At 53.0% G+C, this 14,901-nt stretch overlaps 6 protein-coding genes across 6 annotated transcripts; 3 read left to right on the top strand and 3 right to left on the bottom strand.

Annotated features, from left to right (window-relative positions):
- Positions 1–670: 670 nt before the first annotated feature.
- On the bottom strand, positions 671–1,152 carry BGZ61DRAFT_538172 (uncharacterized protein; the record flags this gene model as incomplete). The annotated part of the gene is made up of 3 exons (XM_046254624.1): positions 671–757; positions 823–933; positions 997–1,152. The coding sequence occupies 3 exons, from the start codon at positions 1,150–1,152 to the stop codon at positions 671–673; spliced, it is 354 nt and encodes a 117-aa protein (XP_046097935.1).
- Positions 1,153–1,645: 493 nt separating this feature from the next.
- On the top strand, positions 1,646–2,554 carry BGZ61DRAFT_461415 (uncharacterized protein). The gene has a single exon (XM_046247161.1). It carries the CDS (start codon positions 1,684–1,686, stop codon positions 2,407–2,409), a length of 726 nt encoding a protein of 241 aa, XP_046097934.1. The 5' UTR covers positions 1,646–1,683; the 3' UTR covers positions 2,410–2,554.
- Positions 2,555–2,806: 252 nt separating this feature from the next.
- On the top strand, positions 2,807–4,349 carry BGZ61DRAFT_461414 (uncharacterized protein). Its single transcript, XM_046247160.1, has one exon. It carries the CDS (start codon positions 2,991–2,993, stop codon positions 4,146–4,148), a length of 1,158 nt encoding a protein of 385 aa, XP_046097933.1. The 5' UTR covers positions 2,807–2,990; the 3' UTR covers positions 4,149–4,349.
- Positions 4,350–5,502, bottom strand: BGZ61DRAFT_430382 (uncharacterized protein). The gene is made up of 2 exons (XM_046243808.1): positions 5,075–5,502; positions 4,350–5,017 (listed from the first exon to the last, which is right to left on the bottom strand). The coding sequence occupies exons 1-2, from the start codon at positions 5,429–5,431 to the stop codon at positions 4,562–4,564; spliced, it is 813 nt and encodes a 270-aa protein (XP_046097932.1). The 5' UTR covers positions 5,432–5,502; the 3' UTR covers positions 4,350–4,561.
- A 137-nt stretch (positions 5,503–5,639) lies between these two features.
- BGZ61DRAFT_400584 (GPI transamidase component PIG-T) lies at positions 5,640–7,637 on the top strand. The gene is made up of 2 exons (XM_046243035.1): positions 5,640–6,509; positions 6,566–7,637. Exons 1-2 carry the CDS (start codon positions 5,744–5,746, stop codon positions 7,555–7,557), a joined length of 1,758 nt encoding a protein of 585 aa, XP_046097931.1. The 5' UTR covers positions 5,640–5,743; the 3' UTR covers positions 7,558–7,637.
- Positions 7,638–8,040: 403 nt separating this feature from the next.
- On the bottom strand, positions 8,041–13,676 carry BGZ61DRAFT_558693 (ankyrin repeat-containing domain protein; the record flags this gene model as incomplete). The annotated part of the gene is made up of 3 exons (XM_046255729.1): positions 8,041–9,068; positions 9,106–12,269; positions 12,334–13,676. 3 exons carry the CDS (start codon positions 13,674–13,676, stop codon positions 8,041–8,043), a joined length of 5,535 nt encoding a protein of 1,844 aa, XP_046097930.1.
- Positions 13,677–14,901: the final 1,225 nt, after the last annotated feature.

The raw sequence follows: 14,901 nt of genomic DNA, 5'->3' as shown, positions 1-14,901 counted from the left end.
TATCACAGCTATTTTCTACTGGCGAACATCTCTTCATAGAGGCGCTAGTCTTGCTATTTTTCATCCTTGAATTCATTGACATAATTTGTGAGGTAGGGTTTCTCATGAATACCCGAGCGCTTGTCGTCGAGGCTATAGGGTAAGGAGAGGGCTAGGTGACGTCGAGGGTGTGACCCGCCCAACGCAGCCGGCTTGCGCTGATTACCAAGTTGGAGAGACGAACTTATTGTCAGTGTCAGAAGGAAGGTCTCGGGGAATTTTGATGGCGTTTAGTCCCTAACGTAGTGTGGTCAACAAGATGTGACCCAGGAGGGTGAAATGCCAAACACCGATTAGCCATAACCGGAAGCTCGCAAACACGGTTTTTTTTAAAAAAAAAACCCCCCCAGATCCTGCGACCAAGGAGCATATAAATTATTAGCTTAAATTGACAATGAACATATTTGTTTCATTCTTGATTGCCTATTAGATGAATAAATAACGTAATATTTTCTGAGCATTGCTACTCGCACACAAGTACCAGTCACTTCGGCTACGCGGCAGGCAATTTAATACACTAAATCTTAGATATCGGTTTATTAAAGATGTAAAATAGTGAAGGGGTGCTTAGGCTAGGGCTGGGCTTCGGCGTTGTGATCCTTTTCCAGCTGGGGCTTTCTGTGTATTTGTTCTAATTCGACATGGTCTTTCGCGCTAGCTGGGCCTGCTTGAACCACTTCTGCTTGATACCGTCGATGGGTCGGTTGGGAAAATAGCGCTGGAGAGGAGTGCGTGGTTAGTGATTGAAATTTCGAAAACCCGTCACTGGGGATTAAAACTTACCTGTATACACACCCATCCAAAATTTTGATGCTTGAGATTGACCAGAAGGGCAACTTCTTGGTCTGTCCAGGGAGAGCCCTTGGAGCCGTTCGTAGCAAGTCTTTGAGCAGGCTGGTCATGGAGATTAGATATGTCAGGCACAGGATGCAGGGGAGAGCTCTAGAGTAGACGTACCGCGGCTACGGCCTTGGCCAAAGATGCCTCGGGGGGATGACATGGTGTGTCCTCGGGTTTCTCTGGTATCCATGGACGCTGACCTGGTTCCTCTGGTAGTGGCCGTCGGCCGTTTTTAATCGCCTTTACTTGCCAGGTTTTCATTGATTTGGGCATGATCGCTGCTGGGAAGCCTGGGTAGTGGATAGATCTGAGTTGGTTGGTGGTCTGGAGGGAATGGATGACATGATTAAATCCTCATCTCGGCTCAACCAGAGACCAGGACAACGGCGAGTCACAGACCTGAACTTTGAAGTTTGCGAAGCAGTGATTGAAGGAAATTGTGACAGAGTGCGTATTGTTTGCGCATTGTTGTTTTAGACGTTGCAATAGCTCCCCGTTTTCCCACCAGCATTGTGGCCATGATTCAATGTCATTTTGCTATTGTGCGTATTTGTGAATTGACTTATGTTGTCAGCTGATTGGAGCACACGGCGGTGACAGAGGTAAATAGATACAGCAAACAATAGTCAGCTGGTTGGAGTGCATGTTTACAATATCACGGGATCAAAAGGCACAGTTGAGATACATCAAAAAGACCACGGGCCAAGAGACTGCCTAACAAGTGCAAGCTGAGTGGAAATGGATAAAGCCAATGATTTAGTAAGAGGCTGACTAGAAATGGGAAAGATGACTGTCTGATGCGGCATGACCGAATCACTACCATACTTGGCTTTTTGTTGGTATGCTTGGCCAATTAGGATGTTAGTGGCTTGGCTGGCTAAATGTGCCTCGTGTGAGAAGGCAGACTTCAGGCTTTCAGCTCGGAGACCTCTGACAGCAGCTTCGCTCTCGCACCATAAAAGAACAGCATTGTGTGCCTTTTCATTCAAACAGCGCAAACAAAACAAAAATCACCAAACGAAAATTCAATCAATGGCGTCCCAAGCGCAAGTTATCAGAGCCCCTGCGCGGCCGCAGCAGACGCATCGCCTGTCCATCTTCCTCGGAGGGACCGCCAGCGACACGGGGGAACCCGATTGGCGGGAGGCGCTGAACAAAGGACTCGCCGACCAGGCCGTCACCATCTTCGACCCGAAACGCGACGACTGGGACGCGACATGGCGAGAGGACTTCTCCGACACGCGCTGGGCGGACCAGATCCAGTGGGAGCTCGACATGCAGGACACGGCCGACATCATCGTGGTGCTGTTCCATGGCGTCACGGCCGCGCCCGTCAGCTTGGCCGAGATGGGCATGGCTTCGCGGACGGGGAAGCTGATTGCGTGCGCGCTGGACGGGTACTGTAAGAAGGGCTACGTGGAGGCGGTCTGTAGGAAGTTCAAGGCGCCGTTTGTGCGGAGCGAGGATGAGCTGAGGAGGGTGGTGATGGAGAGACTGAGTGAGCTGCGGGTGGGCAGAGGAGAAGAGTGATTAAGATGGGGGGAGTCGGTCGGGACTTGATGGGACGATAGATTCTCTCTGAGCGATACTTGCCCTTTCAACCCCCCAAATAGTTCAATACCCTAATGAAACATATTGGACCAACTCCTTGACGAGCAAGTTATCCAGTGTCAAGTTGTGCTAGGCTGAATTGTGGGATGCTCACCGAGACTCACCGACGATCAACCTAGCGTAGATGTACGAGGCGCAACTCACACTGTGGCAGCAGCAGGCCAACTCGCCCGAGTATTAGCCGCGGGCTCCAGCCACCACCCGCCACCGCCACCGCCCCAGGCTCTGTACCTCTCCCCCACTTCCAGGTACGCGCTGCCCCATGACCGCAAATGACTGTGGCGGGGTATCGGTGTAGGTACCTTGCAAGAAGCACCTTGCAAGAAGCACCTTGCAAGAAGCTCCATCGACGAGCATTGCCACCGGCTCTTCGGCGTCAACCTCTCTGCCTGCGGCCCTCTGAATACGATATTGCTGCATGATATACCTTGGCTCGCTTGCTGGCGATTAATTGCTATATATTATCGGCTTGAACCTGCTCCCAGAACCTGCTGCCCGCCATGGATGACCAGTTTGGAGGCCGCACCGACGATGACCTCTTCTACGACGACTTCGAGCCCGTCGAGAGCGAGACCGTCGTCACTCCCGCTGTCGCCACCCTGGTGCCAGCACCTCAGCCGGCGCTTGAACCAGAGTTGCCAGCCCCCGTACAGGAGCCTGTAGCTGTGGAAAAGCCCGCGCCGACCAAGAGCTCATTACCGCCGCCTAAGACGCTCTCGTCGTCCCGATTCGCCGATAAACCCGCCGAGAAGCCCGTCGACAAGCCCGCCGTCAAGCCCGCCCCGAGCCCGAAGCCTCCCCGCCAACCGCAGCAACAACCCTCCAACGCGCCGCCCAATGCTCCCACGGCGCCCCGCGAGAAGACCAGCCATGCGGCCCAGAACACGGCCGCCAACCCAAACTCGCGCCTCGGGTCCGGCGCCAACCCGCGCCAGAAGCTGACGGACACGGAGCTGGCCGCCAAGATGGAGCAGATGAAGCTGCTGTCGGCGGAGAAGGCGCGTAAGTTCGAGAAGGCCGAGCAGGACGAGAAGGACCACGCCGAAGCGTATGCCCGCGGCATGCAGGAGGCGCGCAAGCGACGCGCCGAGGAGGCTGAGCGGCGGCGACGAGGCGACGAGGACCGCAAGAAGATGGAGGATGAGCGAGCCAAAAACAGGGAGAGGAAGCTGAAGGCGATGGGCAACAAGGAGGGCGGCTGGGACGAGGGCAAGGAGGCCCAGGAAGAGGAGGAGGCCAGACGAGGATTCAGAGGCGCCAATGGCGGCATCAGGGGCTCTAAGAGCGGCGGTGGGCTTGGTGCCAGTCGCTACGCCTCTAAGGAAGGAGAAGAGCACGACGTGGATCGATTCCTGGACGAGCGGCACCGAGGACGGGGGCGAGGCGGCCGAGGTCGCGGCGGCAGGGGAGGTCGCGGAGGACGAGGCGGCCACGAGGGCGGCCCCAACAGCCAGGTCCCGGCCAAGCAGGCGATCCCCGCCGCCGACGACTTCCCCGCGCTGCCGACCGAGGGCGTGAAGAAGCCCGACGTCAACGTGCCGCCGAAGCCCGAGGTTGTCGTGGCGCTCCCACCGCCGCCGCCGTTGTCGCCGCCCAACGTCGGCAAGTGGGACGACGAGATGGAGGCCTTTGACGAGATCCAGAAGAACAAGGCGTGATACCAGACCTGCTGAGGACGCAGAGGAACAAGGCGAGGATCGAACTTCGGTGCCCGGCTCAGTATACACAAGAGAAGGATGTAATGCGAAGCACGCTCTAGGGGTTAAATATATTCATCGCACGGGACGAGCCTACGGTTGGGAAATTGTATTAGGCCAGCATAGCATAGACAGTAAACCCAAAGCGAGATTGACGAGTCCTCTTTCTTTTAATTGCTACCCGACCTCTCGGGCCTGTCTAGTTTTTTTTAAGAAAAAAAAGGGTATTTCCCCCAAAGTTTGGCCATCCATCCCGATCACCACGCTGAATTGCCAGAGTTTGCGTGTTACAAAAAGCGCCCTAACGCCGTCCAAAATGCCGATGCGGAACCAGACAAGAGTTTCTTTCCATGCCCTCGCGCGGGAAATCGCAATTACCACCCGCCGCGATATCCCCTGCCGCCTCTGCCGCCCCTGTACCCCCCGGGCCCTCTAGGTCCGCGGTGGCCTCCCATGCCAGAGCCGTCGTCGTCCATGGCCGGGCGCGGGCGGCCCTTCATCTCCTTGGGGAAGGCCTCGTATGTCTTGCGCATCTGCGCGTAGCCCAGGTGCATCTTGCCGTAGAAGTGGTCGGCGAGGCGGCGGTCGTTGTCGAGCCGGCTGAGGTAGGCGCCGCAGACGTCGCAGACCTGCAGCTTCTGGTGGCCCGAGGGACCGGACGTGTCGGAGAGGGCCTTGAGCTCCTTCTCGCGGTCGAGCTTGGCCTGCGAGGCCTGGCGCACGCGGAAGAGCTCGTCCTGGGCGCGCGAGACTTCGGACATGGAGCCGAGGATCTCGACTTCGAGGAGGCCGTTGCTGATGGACGAGGAGAGTTCGGAGATGCCCTTGAGCTGTGCGTATTGTTAGTAACGGGGCGAAACAAGAGTAGGCAAGGAGCGGTTCCATACCAGAACATTGGTTTGACGAATCTCGTCAGGCGTCTTCTCCAACCTCCGCTGCGCAGCGTCGATGCGGCGGTTGCACTCGTCAATGTACTTTTGCAGGTCGCGCATGTAGTCGTACTCGAAGCCGTACTTTTGCTTCTCGCGGTCGCCCAGCGCCTCGTACTCGGCCTTGATGCCCTCGGAGTGCACCTTGGGACACGGGCCGATGTCCTGCTTGGTGTTGGTGAAGAGGTCGTGCGGACAGGTGCCGGCGAGGTACGACCGGCAGACTTTCGGGTCCGTCATGGAGAGCTGGGCGGCGCGCGACGACGACGACGCGCCCATGAGCTGCTCGAGCAGCTTCCTCTGTTCGGCGGCCATGGTGGAGTGCGTGTGTGTCGAGTTGCGGAGGGAAAGGAATCGAGACTGGCGGGGCTTGAATTCGAGGCTCGGCCGCCATGTGAAGGAGTATTGTCGCCCGCAGTCGCGAAGCATGGATATATTTCTGCCGCCGCCCACCGCCCGAAGCTGGACCCGGCGCGCCGCGATGCTCCTCTATGCAGGGTACGTATCCAGTAGCCAGATCGTGCTAGTACAGCTTCCCCAAACGATCTCCGGCACGGCCTTGGTGAGATGTGAAATCCAGCCGGATCTCACACCCATCTCGCAGCCTCTTTTTTTCCTTCCGCCGCCATGATGCGCCAGTTTCTGGCGTTCCTCTTCCTGGCCATTGCCCACGGGCTTGGCCTCGCCGCCGCTTCCGACTCCGACTACCACGAGCAGCTGACGCTGCGTCCGCTGCCCCTATCCGCGCTCCTCGCCAGCTTCAACTTCCGCGCCAGCACCTCCATCGAGGACTTCGAGGCGCACAACTTCCGCCTGTTCCCGCGCTCGCTCGGCCAGATCCTGCAGTACGCCGGCACCCGCGAGCTGCACCTGCGCTTCACCCTCGGTCGCTGGGACGCCGAGCGCTGGGGCGCCCGTCCGTGGGATGGCACGCGCGAGGGCGGCACCGGCGTCGAGCTGTGGGCGTGGCTGGATGCTGAGACTGACGAAGAGGCCGATGAGAAGTGGTTGACGCTGACGAATGCGCTTTCTGGTCTGTTCTGCGCCAGTCTCAACTTCATCGACGAGACGAGGACCATTCGACCTGTCATGTCCTTCCAGCCCGAAGGCGACCACCCGAACACAACGCTCGCCAATACGCGATTGCTCCACGGAGTTCTACCCCATGAGGTTGTCTGCACAGAGAACCTGACGCCGTTCTTGAAATTGCTACCGTGCAAGGGCAAGGCCGGCATTGCTAGTTTGCTGGATGGACACAAGCTGTTCGATGCTTCGTACCAGAGCATGGCCATCGACGTGCGTCCCAAGTGTGATGTCGAAGGCCACTGCGTTCTCGAGATGGAGGAAACTGTTGATATGGTTCTTGATGTGAACCGCTCCAAGCGACCCCGAGGTATGATCTGAATCCGGCTCTAGATGAAGCTGAAGCCACTCACACATGTTTCATAGACAACCCTATCCCGCGACCCCCGCCAGGCCAGGACCTTCTTTGCGATACCTCCAAGCCATACCACTCCCACGACACCTGTTTCCCCGCCGACCATCTCGACGGCCAAGACTGGACACTATCCCAAATCTTCGGCCGACCCATGAAGGGAGCCTGTCCCCTAACTGGCCCTGATGTGCCGCCTGTCTGCGTACAGGTCCCTGGTTCACGCGATATCTTCTCTAGCCAGGGCGCCCACGAGATCAAGGCTCCCGACGGCAACTCACGATGCTACCGTATTGATCCCAACACCGAATTCAACCTGGTCCTCACCAAGCCTGAGGTAAATGAGGAGTCTCAGTTGCTCGTCGCGCCCGAGACCCCGCTGCTCTACGCTGAGCGTAGTTTCACGGGCCATGGCCAGGAACACGGCGGTGTCCAGGCCATTCTCAGCAACCCCAGCGACACCGACGTCGAGTTTGTCTACATGGATTCTCTACCGTGGTTCATGCGCATCTACCTCCACACCCTCTCCGCCCGCATCTCCAGCTCGACCTCGGCCGACAACTCCACCGACCTCATCAAGGAGATCTACTACCGCCCCGCCCTCGACCGCTCCCGCGGAACCCAGCTCGAGCTCCTCATGCGCATCCCCCCGCACTGCACCGTCTTCCTCACCTACGACTTCGAGAAGGCCATCCTGCGGTACACTGAGTACCCGCCCGACGCCAACCGCGGCTTCGACGTGGCGGCCGCCGTCATCACGACGCTGGAGCCCAAGAAGATGAACCTTCGCACCACGAGCTTGCTGCTGTACCTGCCCACGCCCGATTTCAGCATGCCCTACAACGTCATCATCTTCACGTCGACGGCGATTGCGCTGGCGTTTGGAGGCCTATACAATATTCTGGTGAGGAGATTCGTGGGCGCGAATGAGGGAGCGAGTTCAGGTCTCAAGGGCAAGATTGCAGGCTTGGTCGGCAAGTTGAAGGGCAACGCGGCTCAAAAGTCATAGACATGATAGTATGAAAATAATAGAACATTTTATGGTAACCTTGCAGCTCAGAACTACGCTTCATTCATCTTACCTACGGGCAGTCACCATGTTGTATCTGCGCTTGGGTTCCTGAGTTACCGTAATGCTTAGCCTGGCTTACGTGCACACGACCATTATCTCGTCCCTTTTCAATCCGGCCGCGAGTACTTAGACGCCGCTCACAATAAACTTAGGATGGTGGCTCAAGGCAGTGAGGCTTTAGGTACGACGATCTGCTCAATTTGCTGGAGTTTAGTTATTGAGTTTTTATGCTTTCTCTCACGACCTGATAGTGCAGCCTAGATGCATTTCGGCTCACTCATCACTGATAACGACATTGGCTTGACATGTTAGCTTCCTAGAAGAAGAGCCTCCAGCGGATAACCGACATGCATCTGGGCAATTAATTACGCGAATGTTGAAACTATGACAAAATGAATTCGATTGGTTCAACTGCTCTCTCTACCGCAACCCGATTACTTCAACGACTTTCCCCCTTAGTCCACATGCTATTTCCCGTCGTCTCTTCGCATACTCCAGCAAACACTCCTGTCGACCTTTCTGCCATTGCCACTTTAGAACCACTTCCCCAGTACGTACCCCTGTCCAATTCTTGATATCTGCCGTCCCTCGATCAAAAGCCTCATACGCGAGCTTTGGCTGTTCCAGGTAGCGCACCACAGAGAGCCAATACAGAATCGACTCGCACGTTTTAGGGACCTGGCGTTTCTGCTTGGATAGTCTGTCAAGTAGTCCACCAACCGTGGAGGGAATCCTGGCGCCAGCACGGACGAGGACTTTGATCGCTTCAAGCCGTCCATTCAACATGGCAGCGTCCAGTGCAGTGCCGTGATCATGACATCGTTGTTCAATATCGGCTCCAATCGCAAGGAAGTTCTGGATCGCTTCGACCAACCCTCGGCAGGCAGCCTGGCATAGTAAGTTGTGTTTCCATGGCGTTCGGAGATCGCCAAGATGCATTAACTCTTCCGTGCTGAGGTAGCGACTAAGAAGTCTCAAACTCTTTGTTATTGCGATGAGGCGGGCAGGTGGCGATTGGGATGCAACGATCCAACAGGAGTCGGGCCATTGAACCCGCATGGGCTGTAATAAGTTGACATCTCGGTTGAGCAATGACCGAAGGTAAAGTTGAGACTCATTTGAGAGTAAGTAGTTCGTAGTAGACAACCCGGATGTGTCTACCCGGTGTATATCCACCCCCGCATCAAGAAGTAGATCGAAGACTTGCAAGCTGGCAAGATTTCCTTTGTAAATGGTAATTTGAGACAAGCTATCTTGTCCAATTACATCGCGGGTCGTGACTGATGCACCATTGTTAATGAGCACTTGAGCAACTTCCCAGCGTCTTCCAACACAAGCAAACATGAGAGGGGTGTAGCCGAACATATCCACAATGTTGGAAGAAGCGCCCGCACGTAGGAGTGATTTGGTCATTTCAACCGACCCTGCGGAAGCTGCAGCGTGAAGGGCTGTACGATTGTGTAGATCTGCTTGGTCCATGTCCACCAGGTTCTCGATTAGAACATTGACTCCATTGATGTATCCAGTGCCGAGAAGAGACCTCTTCTTGGGGAAGTTTTACAATGATCTCCAAGAGACCAGGGCAGTTCCTGGAAATTGCCATCAGCGGTGCGTTGGCTCCAAACGACGTTGCAAGCCATGGGTCAGCGCCAGCGTCGAGAAGCATCCTCGCCGTATCGACGGACTGACAGGCAATATGATACACGAGTGGACTACCCCAAGTATCATCTATCGGTAGATTGCAATCGGCATTGAATTGGAGCAATCGGTTCAATTTCGATACGGAGCCTTTGACACGCAGACTGCCTGCAGTGAAGTGAAGAGGGCCATGGCCACCGAGAGCTTCATTGCCCCGAGAAATGTGATCCGCTGTGGAGTTTGTTACGAGAAAGTCGAAATTCTCATCACTCAGCTCTATGCAAGCAAAGCAGGCAAGTTCAAAAGGTGATACATGGTCAACCTTTGAGTGAATGTCGACACCATTTCTCACCAAGAATTCTATCATTTCACCATCATCATGAATGATAGATAGACTTAGCAGTTGATTCATGTTGGGCTCACTCAATGCTTCTTCATTAAGTTTTGACTTCTTTGCAATTTGCATCAAAATCCCAGAGATCAATTCCCAGGAGTCAAGGCGGTCCAAGGCGATCGCGTCTTTTTGTGTGGACCCATCTTCTCGTGCGAACCCATTTTGTTGCCGCAATGCTTCAACCAACGAACCCCTTTTAAAACCATGGTCAACGAGATTGGAAGCGAATGGAGCCATTGCTGTCGTATTTGTGCCCTCCTCCCATGAGTTAATAATACCCTGTTCGATGAGAGCTGAAAACAGGTGACTGAGCCAGGTTGGTACGGTATTGGCATCTAGAGTGCTTGAAATGGCATCGCAACATAAAAATTTCCAGATTGTGCTTGCGTATGCCGGCGTAAGGGTTTCGGGTAACAGCGCGGTCAGTGCATCAGGGGATGGCACAGCTTCTGTCTCAATTGCCCGAAGTGTGGTCAACTCGAATGGGGTTCTCGAATCATCTCGACGTCGCTGGTCGATGGAGAAGACTTCTTTGAGAAGCCTGACAAATTCAGAACTTGACTCAGCTGCAAGAAAATGCAAAGGATTTCCCATCTTGTCATCAAATCTGTCCAAATCGATACCGATGTCCAGTAGTTTCTTCAGGACAGTTGTAGAGCCTAGCTCTGCTGCTTGCCGATATATTGGCTTTTTGCTTTTCCAAAATTCCTTCGTGTTACAATGTGGCAGAAGAAGAAGAGCAGCCTCTTCTTGTTCGTGAGCAATTGCAGTGCAGATTGGGGTTCCATGTTCGTCTGACTCCATTTGTAACCCTTGATCTCTTTCGTCCTGTTCAACAAGAACTTTGATTATCCGGCATGAGTTATTTGCCGATGCTGTATGCCATATTGTTTCATTATTCTTGTCTGGCAATACAGTGGAGCCGCCATGTTTCAAGAGAACTCGCAGGACGTCCTCATCCTTATTGCTGCAGCAAAGCTGTACGGGTGTTTGACCTCCATAACCGACATCGTTCGGATCGCATCCTACTTCCATCAAGGTGGTTAGGACATCCAGAGATCCGCGAAAGATGGCTAAGTGAATTGGTGCCCATATGGAATCGAGCTTGAGTCGTTTCAATAGCTCTGATCTACCATCTTGGACGAATTGTTCTAGTTTCAGCACATCGTTACTTCTGATTACCGTATCCAGGAATGCGCGAACTTCGTTATCTGTGGCATCATTACTGGGAACATCCAAGCATCTTGGGTCTAGTCCCATGGACTTGCTGAAATCCAGAGTCATATCGTATAATCGTGACCGAGAAGTATTCATTCCCTGGTGGTTTCCAAGACCCTGGAGAAGGTGTGCGATTGCTTGACCATCATTGAACTTGGGCTTGCCATCCCCCATGAGTCTATTTTTCGAATAAGTGTAGTATAGGGAAAAATGCTCTAAGTCTTCTTCCTCAACGCCAATTTCGGCACTGATGAGATCAGCAACAACCTCAGGGTCCTCTCCATACGTAGACGAGAGGACCGATAGGGACAGAGTGGTTAAGCTCTGGAAACGCGCCGGTAGTTGCAAGTTGACATTTGCCCCAGCACTCAAGAGTACCTGGACTGTTCGTCGTCGCGATGGGTTTGGATCCCCATGGTATAGAAATGCGATCCCCAATATATCGCAATCACCATACTTCTTATCATACGTCTTCTCATTAGAGAACATGAAAGCATAGCTAATGGCGCAGTGCAGTGGGGTGCCAAATTCACCTCTCAAATTCATCTTGGCGCCTCGTTCCAATAAGTGAGTGCAGAGATCGGGAAGTCCCAAAGCGGCTGCCATATGAAGAGGAGTAAAGTCTGGCCTTAGAACAGAAGAAATAACCCAAATCGCTATTTTGGGATTACGTCCAAAATCTCGACTGCGCCAAAAGGTAGTGTGGCGTATGAACTCTATCGCCCACAAACAAAACTTCTTTGTCTTATGTGTCTGGAATAAGTCGAAGAGGTATTGAAGCGTAGCCCCCTCACATTCGGTGGATTGTCGGCGAACATAACGTGGCCAGAACTTTGCGGCATGCCTGTAGAATGGGCGCGATTTCTCCCTTGCCAGGATGTTTCGGATTTCGTTCTCAGTTGCCTCAGGTAGGTGGTCATAATCCTCAAGAGTCATGTAACGTAAACAAATAGAGCTGAGGAGTTTGTAAATCTTCTCGTCGGAGACAGCATAGAAACTCAGTGTGAGGTCTTTGGAACAACTGTCTTGAAGGAACTCCTTCACAGTGAAATGCGCGAATTCGATCCTGTGGCCACCGCTAGACTTTCGCACAAGACTGCCGCACCATCGCAAGATCTCATTTTCGTCTATGATGTCATCGTCGTCGAGAGTGTCACAATCATGTGAAATAGACACTGCTTCGCATATCGCTCGGGTGCTCAGGTTCTGTGAAGAAGCTAGGAGCAGGAGACACCTCTGCACCAGCACTCTTACTTCCTCGGCACATGCCTCCACCCTCAAGAGAATACGCTCGTATGTGGCGGGAAGCGTTGGTGGTAGTCTGTCTAGTGCATTACGTCGTGCTTTGTCGGTTGGGAGTTCACAAATATGGTCTAGCTGACACGCAACCCATCGGAACCTTGGTTACGGCGTTAGTAAAGAAATGTTAAAGAAGCAAGGTCAGGTGTGTCATCAGAACTTACATTCCCTTGGCTCCACTAACGAGCTGTGCCATTATTCGATCTTTGAGCGTTATGTCGCGGAGTCTCAGTCTCTTTGAGCTGATCCGTTCTTCAAGTTCGGCGGCGACATATAGCTGAAGATCCTCGGTATGAGCCTCAATTTCAACATAATCAAATGTAAATTCCAGCTTCTCTCGGATTGGAAGCTCGTCTCGGCTCAGGAATGCTGTGTTGATTATCTGACTGTCATTTTGGTTGACAAGAGACAACAACTTCCGGATTGTATTTTCGACTTGAACTCCACACTCATCGAGTCCATCAACAACCAAGTAAACTTGGTTAAACAATGCGCACATTTTGTCCAATGTCTCCACTAACATATCCTCTGTCGGTTCTCTAGAGAGGAAATGGCTCGACTCTAGGTCGTCGTAGGCCTGTTCCAGAACTTGATACGCGGTTTCATCTTGGCGAGCCAGTTGCACAGCTATAGATGACAGGATGTTGGAAGGCTTGTGTGTGTTTTTGTCTCTGTAAGTGCAAAAGAAGTATGCCACAGCGACACCTGGAGTTGCCTGGGTTCGAGTCAGGCATTCGGTAATGATTGCACCTGCAAGCACTGACTTTCCACCTCCAGGAATACCAGTCAACCAAATCCTGGATTTCTGGGTAGAAAACCATTCCTGAAAATCAGCACCCTCAGTGAGCCAAAGGCCTGTCAGAGGATGACGCAGCTTCTTGCTCATCTCAAACTCTGATTGGGGATTGCATTTGGTAAAGAAATCCAAAACGCGGCGTTTCTTGTCATCCAATACTATTCGTGTCTGGATCTCCAGGATTCTTTTTGTGGTTGTTTGTAAATCCTTGACTCGAGTACTGGTATCCTCTTGGATAGATAGGCTGACTTTGAGCTGAGTGACGGAGTCTGCTGTCAGAGCGACGTTGATCGCCTGCTTATGGCGTTGGATCGACTGGACAATCTGGCTCATCTCGCCTGAAGAAAATGGCCACTTTAAGCGACTTTGAAGCCGGTTAAGGCTGGATGGCGAGTTGAATTTTTTCTTCGCATCGTTGAGACTCTGTTCAAGCTGCCGCAGCAATTTCTGGCATTCATGCAAATGATGCAACTTCAGGTGAGATGAGCGCTCAGAGCGACCTCCATCCTGAGAAGGGTCAATTTCAAGGCTGAATGCAACGAGGCTCAAGTCGTGCAAAAGGATGGATACACCTTTCACCTCGCTCAGCAACTCGTCGACGTCTTTGCGCGAGTCTTTGACCTCCTTCCAGTACTTTGTGGCTGTTCGAAACACAAGGTCGGCGAGGGAGACTAATCCTGCAACACTAGCAGCAAGAGAGAGAGGATCCATGTCGATTGGATAGGTCTTGGTAAGGCAAAGTGATTAATGTGTGAGAAGAGATGTGCGAATCCATCGGCATCCAGCAGTCTCATCAAAATAAATACCCCTCGAGTGAGATGGGTATGTGCATGCTATACGAGAACAGAGGCGGAATCAAGGCGGAATGATTGAAACAATTGCACATTGTAGAACCTGTTGTCTGCCTAATATGCAAGGAGCTATGCGGGTGGACAGCCTGACCAAAATGAGTGGATGGAAGGCTATGGATTTGGCGAGGTGGCGTCTTTGATGCGGAGTTGGGCTGAATGACAGCGCATCAACCGCTCAGCAAGGCGACAAGGCAGAGAGGGGGCGGTATACGATAACAATAGTATGCATTTGGTCCGCGTTTACAATGCAGAGGCGAAAATACAATCACTGCCCGACGGTTCAAGCACACTTGGTTATCATTCGTCCATCGTGTGAGCTAGCTAAATTGATATAAGACGTCGATACTCAGTTCCCAAGCTTCTGCAGTCACGGCAAGTGCCATACGAGGCCGGTTGATCAATAACAGGATGTAGTGGGTAGAGTATGACGCCCCAAGGCTTTCCGCGCACCGCGCAGGATGCCGGGCTGGTGCTGACGGCTTTTGCAGATTTCTGTGTCAGGAACAGGGAATTAGTTTAAGGCAGCCAATGATGGTGAAGATAAATAGACGTCTTGACGCGCGGCCTTCGTGTATGCATGCGTATGTGGTGTCCCTCAGCATGAGACAAGACACTTTTGTCACTTCCTCCTACCGCCTTGTTGCACCGCTAGACACTGCGAGAACTAGGGCGGAATCCTGATTCTTTCCTCGGTGGGATTGATTGATTGGGCGAAGATAATGTGTGAGTGGGACGGACTGGAGAGACTGAAACGCACCTAGAGGCAGATTGATGGAGACTCTTGCGGCAATCGTCTGTAATAGTAAGGAAGGCTAAGGCTTAGCTAGAGACACTAGAAACAAGCAAATAGACAAGATATCACGAATACCACTACCGGCATCATCTGACCAAGTGGCTTCCAAAGTGTTACGGCAAAAATGGATCAAAAGTACTGTAAATTGGGTATGCTGATGCATGCGCCCGCTGGTGAAGGTAGACGGCCTATATCTGGGTCCCAAAATACTCCCCTGTGATCTTTGAGGCTGGCAAATTGGGTTGAACCAATAGCCCAGACGCTAGGCGGAACTTCCTTTTCAAGACAGTCC

The sequence above is a fragment of the Ilyonectria robusta genome (assembly GCF_021365365.1).
Source record: "Ilyonectria robusta strain PMI_751 chromosome Unknown BGZ61scaffold_27, whole genome shotgun sequence".
In the NCBI taxonomy this organism is placed as follows: domain Eukaryota; kingdom Fungi; phylum Ascomycota; class Sordariomycetes; order Hypocreales; family Nectriaceae; genus Ilyonectria; species Ilyonectria robusta.
Note: the sequence above shows the minus strand (reverse complement) of the source record. Positions and strands in the feature narration are given on the sequence as shown.

What these genes read in the sequence shown, in the direction of transcription:
- BGZ61DRAFT_461415 (XM_046247161.1), top strand. Translation starts at nt 1,684, where the DNA reads ATGACCGAATCACTACCATACTTGGCTTTTTGTTGGTATGCTTGGCCA.
- BGZ61DRAFT_461414 (XM_046247160.1), top strand. Translation starts at nt 2,991, where the DNA reads ATGGATGACCAGTTTGGAGGCCGCACCGACGATGACCTCTTCTACGAC.
- BGZ61DRAFT_430382 (XM_046243808.1), bottom strand. Translation starts at nt 5,431, where the DNA reads ATGGCCGCCGAACAGAGGAAGCTGCTCGAGCAGCTCATGGGCGCGTCG. An exon ending in TTCGTCAAACCAATGTTCTG is followed by an intron (nt 5,018 to 5,074) that starts GTATGGAACCGC and finishes CAATACGCACAG; the next exon opens with CTCAAGGGCATCTCCGAACT.
- BGZ61DRAFT_400584 (XM_046243035.1), top strand. Translation starts at nt 5,744, where the DNA reads ATGATGCGCCAGTTTCTGGCGTTCCTCTTCCTGGCCATTGCCCACGGG. An exon ending in CCGCTCCAAGCGACCCCGAG is followed by an intron (nt 6,510 to 6,565) that starts GTATGATCTGAA and finishes CATGTTTCATAG; the next exon opens with ACAACCCTATCCCGCGACCC.